The following is a 9099-nucleotide window of genomic DNA, read 5'->3' as shown; positions in this document are numbered from 1 at the left end:
GGAGTTGTATGACAACACATCTGGAGGGCATCTGGCTGGGGAAGGGCAGATAAGATGACATTATCTTAGAACATGTGTTTCTTTTACCTTTCCCTTCTATCCCTTGCAGTATCTGCCACGAAGGAATGCCTCTTCTAAAAGAAAGCCTGCCATGACATGTATAATTTGAAAATATCTTTTCCCTTCAAATGTATGGCTTCATTGCTATACAAATGCATGAAGGTTTAAAATTAATTTTGAAGCTGTAGAACTAATTCTACTACAGCTCTAGCCTACATAAGTTCATTTGGCAGTAAATCCCACTGTTCTCAATGACACTGATTTCCATATAAATTTTCACAGGATTATATAGCCTATGATTTTTTAAACTGTACTGACAGTTTGTCATGGGGATCTGTTTGCCTGGGTCCTGGGTGAAGCAGTGAGGTTTCCAGCGATACTGTTTTTACCAGAGAAGAAAAGAAATCAACAATGTAATATAGAAAGTGATCTTTAATATATAATTTATATATTTATATATATATATATACACACACACAAAAGGAAAAAAAAAGAGTACCAAATAAGTGCCGTATCGCCCACTCACTCACACGCCTCCCCCCCAAGGAATACAAAGGAGCCATTTTAGCTCTAGAGGGAGTGGGGAGATCGCGACTGGGTGGTGCCCTCCCAGTCACTTTTCTCCTCCCCCATAGCCTACCCCCAGTGTGGGCATCAATAATGCACAGGCTATGCACCAAGGCAGTTGCTGCCCATTAAAAAATTGCAAACCTTTCTTTTAAAACATTTAAAGCAATAAAATAGCTTTCTTAACCATCAAGAAAATTAAAAAAAAAAGTTTCCCAACAACAAAAAAGTAACTTCATCTGGATTTATTTTTTGCATTAAAAACACTTGGTTTTTTTCCCTTCATTCATTTGCTTTAAAAGGAACAGAGACCTGACAAAAGATCCATTTTGCCTCCCTATCCATGGCGTGGATGTTTCCCATTGGGTGCCACGTTTAGCAAAAAGCTGAGCAAAATAAACCGTTTTCAAGAAAACTCTGTTTTAGTACTGGAGTCCCACTTGACACCGGGGGGCGGGGGGGGGGGGGAGGAAGAAAGTAGAATGGGAGAATGTTGTAATTTTGACAATGTTAAATTCAGTGGTGGTAAGACCTAAAAAAATGGTAATGAGACACAGACACACAAATGCTTGCAATCAATTCAGTCCACAACTGCTATGAAGATAAAGACTCCCTGAAACAAGATCAAGTGAAAAAGGGCCAAAAGACCCGGAAATCTAAAAGGGATGCAAATATTTGCTATGTGAGGTGCCCCTTTGCCCTTGAAAGGACCCAAGGCAGTCATCAGTTGATGGAGCATTTTTGAAATGGGAGACATGTATCTTTAAAGACAAAGTCTCAGATGGCTCAACAGTACTTGTTCAGATAGAAAGCAAAACCTCCTCTTCTGCTAAGAACATTTTAGAAAATTTAAAAGGAGTACATCAGTCTCCTTCTCTTGAACTCACAGTGCCAAATTCTTTATATTAGCTTGTATTTGATAATTAACACACTGCTCTTACGTTGCTGATATGTTTTACCCACCTCATCCTTGAAAAAGTGATTTTTGGACTGCACTTCTCAGATGCTCCAAGCCACTAGCATTACAGCCTAAGGGATTGCGAGAACAGTGGTCCCAAAAAGTAATTTTCCCAAGTTCTACTTCACCAATACACACACACCTTCCCCTACACCGTTTAATGAAGTCCAGAGTTCAATAGTGCAGCCAGGCCCCAGCTTGCTCCAAGTTCATACTGAGTGCAAGCATTGCAGCTGAAAATGGGAAGGTAGTGAAAATGAGGGAAAGTACAAGAACAATTCTGGACCAATGGTGTTTTTAAAACATATATTTTAAAAATGGAGGATTCTTCTCATTGTTCCCCACTCCTCTCCCCCTGAAAAGAAATCAATTCCAGAAGAGCAAACCATCTTAAGAACCATGAAAAAAATCTTGTGGACATGGGACAGAGACTTAGCGTATAGTAAAAAAATGTCCATGAGGGCATATTAAAAGGAAGGAGCTTGCTCCACCTTCCAGTTTCAGGAGAGAGTCTGTGAAAGAACTAATTCTTTTTTTGTTGGGCCTCAATGACCAGAAAAAACTCCTTTCTACAGGAAGATGGCAGAAGAGGAATACAGATAAAACCACACTCCTCTAATGTCAAGCAACTAAGGCAGGTTGCATCTGCAAGGGGTAGGAATCTCGTTTTCCCCAGCTATTATGGAGAGTGTGTGAATGCTACTTTTTTAGGACTACAAATCCCCAAGCATGCTGCCTGGGGGATCTGGGGAGTTGTAGTCCAAAGAAATACTTTTTCCAAACTCTGCATTATCAGAAAAGGAATGGCAGAGGAAGTGGAGAGAACAAGGCTCACTTCCTGCCTACTCTTTGGCATCAAAACCACCAATGCCACTCATAGGTCCTTTTTTTCTTGGGGGCCCTTCCCAGTGTTTGTCACCACAGCCCCTTAAATTCCAACCAGACAAAGTAATTTGGCAAATGAGAACCATACCCCAAACAACTACCCCTCGCTACAAAAGAAGAGACACATTCCCCAACTTCACAGTGCATGTGCGCATGTGTGTAAGAAAGAGAGAGGCAGAGACACAGTGGCTTCTGCTAAAGGCAGGAATGCAACAACCAAAATGTGTCGGGTGGGGGCAAGCCGCCTCCCTGCCAGATCAGTGCTGCTTCTCTTTCTGAAAGTCTTGGTGAAGGGCACCTAGAGGGGCAAAGGCCTCTCTCAAAATATCCAGGCAATGTTGGCCAGGGGAATGGGAGAATGCAAACCCCCCCCCCCCCCGCCCATACAAACAATAAAACCAAATGTCAGCTTTCTGGATCCACAAATAGTCAGCTTTCTGAATCCATGAATACAAGAAGAAAGGGCCTTAAAGTCCTGCTGCATTTTCCCCTTGCCAAGTTCTTCAGTTCATCCTAGGAGAGGCAGAAGGTTTGCAACAACAAATTCTTTCCCTTACTTCCAAAACAGCACCCATGGCGACCCAAAAGGGGATGCTCCAAGGTAGGCTTTTGCTCCCAATAAATAAAAAATAAGTCTCTTAGGGTAAAAAGTGACCCATGACAGCTCCTCTTCTTCTAACACCACAGAGGAACCTTGTTTTGGAGGTTGTAAGGTGTTTTCTTTTTTCCCCTCCCATGTTAGGAGGGTGTGTCTAAAATCCAAAGCAAACAGAAAGAGAGAGAGAGAAAAAGAGAAAGAGAGGGAGGGAGGGAGAAAGAGACACAGAGAGAGGAACAGAGAAAACGAACTGATCGACTTGACACTGCCTGAGCCCAGCCTAATAGGTCCCTTTGTAGCAAAGGCTCTCGCTAACTAGTGGGGCCACCATTCAGGAAATAGGTGGTCATCTCGCCTTTGCCTTTGACTTTGACGACTCCACGACACTCTAGCTGATAACCTTTGGCTGCCAATACCTGATAGAGGTCAGTTGTCACCTAGAAAAAAAGGAAGACAGGCAGAGATTTTAGTCACAGTATAAGAGAATGCCAAGTGTCAGGCAGAAGGTGCTTCCAATGAACTCAAGATGGGAGTTCGTGGTGCTCCTCCTCCTCTCTCCACTTTTAACCACCCAACAATCACCTTGTTTAGGTGGGTCAGGCGAGAGAGATTGACTAGCCCAAGGCACTCTGAGTTTCATGGGGACATGAGCCTGGGTCTCCCAATACGCCTAAATTATCACACCTCACTGTCAGACTCTAGTCCAGCCCTTGACATACTGGGAACAATGGAAATAATAGGACTTTTAGGCTGGGATACATGAACAATTTGTAAGAGTGCCTTAGTACAACACAGGATGCAGTGTAAGCCAATGTGTTGGATGGCTTTAAGAAACAGAACAGATTCAAGGAGGGTAATTCCTCTCTAGCCATAGCATGTAAGCTTCCATATTCAGAGGCAGTCTATCTCCAGATGTGACAGACTGACAAGGGATATTGTTGATATGTGGGATGTGTGGATTTACCAGCAAGACTTTGTGGGCCAAGCTGGAAACTAGATTCTGGAGGAGTCTGATCTGGTAAATGAGTTCCCATATTCCTAATGCACCATAACTCTGTTAAAGTGGTCAAGAGAAGGAGCCCTAGTGATGAAATCCTCCATAATATATTTGTTTGAATTATATGAGTCCAGACACACATACTGTCTCCAGGGCAGCTCACAACAAATAAAGAATAACAACATAAATTACACCTCCCTCTTGCTGAAGACGCCTCCGAACAGCTCCTACTCTCCTCCATCCCCAAATGCCCCTCCCAAAATAATTGTCAGGAAAATCTGGCAGCAGAGGACAATTACAGTAGGAGTAAGGGAGCCTATTACTCCACCTAGCTTTATCTTCAAGTATGGGCCACACTGACTCACAAGGTGGAATGGAGGCAGAAGAATTAGCAAAAACTCTGCTTCTTGTCCAAGTGTTCCAGCTACAGAACTTCTTCACCAGAACCCAGAAGAAGCTAGGGATAGCAGTTTTAGAAAAGGCCTCTTCTGTGGTAACCCCATGTTCACAGAATATATTCCCCAGAATGCTTGCCTGCCTGCCTGCCAGCCACACTATTATCTTTCAGTACTAGGCAAAAAATGCATTTGTTCTCCCCAGACAAAGTTTCAAATAACCAATAATTAACGACATGTAACCACCCTTAACAGTTTTGGGGGCAACTAAATTAAATTTTAGAGGTAGAGCAAAGAGGGGGCATGAAGTTGTTATATTATTAGTATAATAATAATGTTCTCCAGTTATTCTTAAAGTTATTTTAAAGGTGGTTTGAGGCATTCTGACAGAGTTTCTCTATTTTTTAGACCATTCTCTTATGGCATTGAAAAACACATTCAAAGGAAGAAAGAAGTGCTTACATGGCATTAAGTATTACTTGTTAAAGACTATGAGGAGTAGCAGGAAACAAATTATATTTAACAAATAAATCAGTGTGGAGAACCATCATGCTGTAGTGATTTGAGACTAGACTAGAAATCTGGGAGACCAGGGTTCTATTCCCTGCTTAGCCATGGAAATTGACTGGATGAGCTTGGGCAGGTCACATTTTCTCTCAGAATCAGAGGAAGGCAATGGCAAACCTCCTCTGAACAAATCTTATTGAGAAAAACCTAGGACAGGTTTATCTTAGGGTTTCAATAAGTTGGAAAAGATCTTAAAAGTACACAACAAATTTCCAAACTCTGACTTTCTGAGTATTTCGACATGAGCTGAGTATTTTGATATTAGTTGGTTTGGGGTTTTATGGTCTTCCTTGGGATGTAAGGAACCATGAGTTTGTTAGATATTGGCACCCTTAAACACAGCCAAAATACATCACATGGCAGCTGCTCTCACCTGAATGCGGTCAGGGACACCAGTGCTGTCCATACGGCTAGAGACGTTCACAGTGTTACCCCAGATGTCATACTGTGGTTTTCTGGCTCCAATCACCCCAGCTACTACTGGCCCAATGTTTAGCCCTATGGGAGGATAAAATAAAAAACATCCAGGGGGTAGGGAAAAGAGATAAAGTTGTCCTAGTCAATCAATCTTGATATCACCCATCCTCTCCTTAACTTGGATATATAAGACTTCCACCCACCCAGTCAACCCCAGCCTCCGTAGTCCACTGACCAATTTTCATTTGGAAGTTATTGAAAGAGTGCTCATTGATATATTTCATCTGTTCCATGAGCCGCATCGCATAATCAGCCAGTGCTGTGATATGGGAGCGCCCTTCACGGTCATAGGTGCTGTCGTTCAGTCCCGAAGCTGCCATGTAAGTGCTGCCAATTGTCTTGATCTTCTCCAGCTGCTTGAAAGGTTCATCACTGATGATCTATGGGCAGAAGAAAGGATTTGTTTTGATTAATGCCAGGAGAGGCTTCTTTGCATCACTGTTTTTTTAAAAAATAAACCTGAATAGCAGAGACTTTTATCATGTTCCCAGCATTATTCCCTGACACTTATCTATGGAAAGGTCCATAACAAGACAGAGATGTTTCAGAGCAGGGCCATTCAATGACTACAGAGACCTTTCTGCAGCAGTTCCCACAATCAACACCATGCAGGGTGAGGAACTAACAGCAGCATTGTTGTGACCTGCATCTGACACTCCCACAACATCTCAGAACAGCTTCATTCCAGGGCACTGTGGAAACATGGCCATCCCTGCTACTAGACAAGGTGAGGCATCCCCCTTAGGTAGCACACTTTGGGTGCCCTGAAAGAGCAGCTTATCATTACTACTGTATTTAATTTACTGTTAAAGAATCAGAGTTGGAACAGACCACCAGGGCCATCCAGTCCAACCCCCTGCTATGCAGGAAGCCATAATCAAAGCACACCTGACAATGGTCATCCAGCCTCTGCTTATAAACCTCCAAAGTAGGAGACTCCACCTCTCTCTGTGACAGCATTTTCTACTGTCAAAAAGCTCTTACCATCAGGAAATTCTTCCTAATGTTGAATCCACTGCTTCATACCCTAGATTCTGGAGCGGAATAAAACAAGCTTGCTCCATCCTCAATATGACATCCCTTCAAATCACGTCACTCCTTAATCTTCTCTTGTTGCTGTTGTCAGCTGCCCTCAAGTAGACACCAATTTATGGCGAGCTTGTGGATAAGCTATTTCCAAGCCCCCCATCCCCCACTGCTCTGCTTAGATCTTGTAGATTAAAGCCCATGGCCTCCCTAATTGAGTCTGCTCATCTAACAGTCTTCCTCTCTTTGTACTATCCTCAACCTTTCCTAGCATTATTGTCTTTTCTCATGATGTGGCCAAGGCATGATTGCTTCAATTTGATTGTCTTGGCTTTCAGGGAGAGTTCAGTCTTGATCTGTTCAAGGACCCATTTGTTTGCTTTTTTGGCTGAGGCTAAACACACATCAGGGATAATATGGTGGCTTAGTGATTAAGACACCAATTCTGATGATCTGAAGGTTGGCAGTTTGTGGCACAATAGGGCATATTTCCAGACCTTTTACCATTTTGGTCACCCTCCTCTGGACATGCGCCTTCTTGAATTGTGGTGCTCATAACTAAACACAGTATTCCAGGTGAGGTCTGACCAAAGCAGAACAGAGCGGTACTATTACTTCCCTCGATCAAGACACTACACTACTACTGATGCAGCCTAGAATCATATTGGCTTTTTAAGCTGCTGCATAATATTTGTACCATCAGTGATGGGAAGAGGTGTTTCTGGGTTTTTGTTTTGTGCCAGAATAGATAGTCTGTCTTTGGATACTAAGCATTTTGACATGTGCAGGGCGATATTTGCTGCTCTGTGTTTTGGAGTGGTCCTGTGTGGAAGCAACAAGGCACAGTTTTCCTATCTGCTTGCTCCTTAGTAGATCTGAGCCAAAGAGTAAGGCAGAGCATGAGGGTCAGACCCAAGCACCAATGGACTCTCCTGAGGTCCTAGGCCATAATCAACTGCCCAACCATGTTGAGAGCTATTGCAACTGCCTCCCTTGCAATCCCCAGCATTCTGGCAGTTGTAGCCCCAAAAAGGAACTTTTCAAGCTCTACACTGCACCTTAACCCAGCAGATGGGTGCAATGATTTTTTTCACTACAAGCCTTTCTCTGAAGGCCTACAACAGACACTTCCCTTTGCGTGAAAACAGAATTAATGTTTTTAGGGGAAAGCGGCTTCTCCAGAAGCACTCTTACTGCTGTCCCTCCTAAATGCACCTTTTCTCTCTCCCCTGCCCAGAGTTCAGTCCTGGGGACAGGGAGGAAAATGCATGATTTGGTACACTGAAGTAGAAGCTTGCCTGTCTGCATCCTTCATTATAGTCCCCTTAATTTGCCAAGAATCATCATCATCACCCCCATTCTCCCCCAAATCGCTAGGATTTTCTTTTTAAAAGGAGGTTTAAAATAATACAGTGATTAATATATGACACATATTTGTGAAGCTGCTAAAAAAAAACCTGAGGCATGGGGGGTGAGAGGGAAAACTGTCAGCAGAGATAGCACTCAGTTCAATGGTTCACATGTCTATCTCAGCTGCAAAGCTGGGAGGAAAGTAGGCTCACAGGCCTGGCTCAGAGTTGTTGTTGTGTGCCTTCAAGTAGTTTCTGACCTATTGTGAACATAAGGTGAAGCTATCAGCAGATTTTCTTTTTCTCAGGCTGAGAAAGTATGACTTGCACAAACTCACCCTGTGTATTTCCATGGTTGAGCAAGGTTTTGAACCTCGATTTCTAGAGTCATATCCCACCACTCAAACCACTACACCAAGTAAACTATCCTGGCTCAGGGACCCGATGTAATCAATATTGTAAATATTAGGTCTGCCTTTACTTTTCCCTCTTATGTTTGAAAAATGTCTGAAGATGACTATGTTTTTTTTTTATACTTTCCAATGTTTAAATTTAGGCAACATTTACAGCTTTCCCTTATGGGGTGTCTCCTAACATTCTGGACTAAAATTCACATTAGTGCCAACAAACAGTTAGGGATGATAGAACCTGGAGTCAAAAAATCTAGAGGGCCTTATTCTAAAAAAAGCTCAGTGCATCTCTACCCCAGAGAATAGTTTGAAGAGATATGTTAATATTCTACTTGAAAGCTGGCCCTGTAAACTCCCTTGATTTGAGACTGCTTAGAAAACAATGTAACCTTCTCTGCACTTTGGGGCAAGGTTATAAATCCCTAGTACTTCCACAACCACATTTTAGAATATCTTTCAAATACATCTGATGTCTTCTGTTACATGAAGCATTCCAGATACTAGCTAGCTAGGCTATGTCTTGAGTGCAATAATAAGCAGCCAACACACACAACCACTGCTATTATTGTTACAACCAAGGGTAGCTGGTGGATCCATTGCTGTATGGGATGGTGCTGTACCTCTCCTGCACCACGTTGCATTTCTGATACTGTACACTAATCCTGAGGTTTGGCATTAGGAGAGCCTCCCATATAACTTTGAGTTGCAGAAGAAATGGTCACAAAACTGAGAGTAGATTCCTCACCCTCACAGCAATGGATCCATCAACCACTCCTGGCTACAACAGTGTGCTTGGTCAGTTTCAGAAGC

At 42.8% G+C, this 9099-nt stretch overlaps 1 protein-coding gene across 2 annotated transcripts in view; it reads right to left on the bottom strand.

Moving 5' to 3' along the window:
* Positions 1 to 474: 474 nt before the first annotated feature.
* ADCY6 (adenylate cyclase 6) overlaps positions 475 to 9099 on the bottom strand; it is a 65857-nt gene continuing 57232 nt past the window's right edge. For both annotated transcript variants that reach the window (XM_042450216.1, XM_042450217.1), the window contains exons 21-23: positions 5680 to 5884; positions 5401 to 5525; positions 475 to 3505 (exon numbers count right to left, since the gene is read on the bottom strand). In XM_042450216.1, coding sequence (XP_042306150.1) covers positions 3380 to 3505; positions 5401 to 5525; positions 5680 to 5884 — 456 coding nt within the window. In that variant the 3' untranslated portion in view covers positions 475 to 3379. The remainder of the gene's footprint in view (positions 3506 to 5400; positions 5526 to 5679; positions 5885 to 9099) is intronic.

The sequence above is a fragment of the Sceloporus undulatus genome, chromosome 2 (genome assembly GCF_019175285.1).
Source record: "Sceloporus undulatus isolate JIND9_A2432 ecotype Alabama chromosome 2, SceUnd_v1.1, whole genome shotgun sequence".
NCBI lineage: Eukaryota > Metazoa > Chordata > Lepidosauria > Squamata > Phrynosomatidae > Sceloporus > Sceloporus undulatus.
This window is presented reverse-complemented; position numbering and strand designations above follow the sequence as displayed.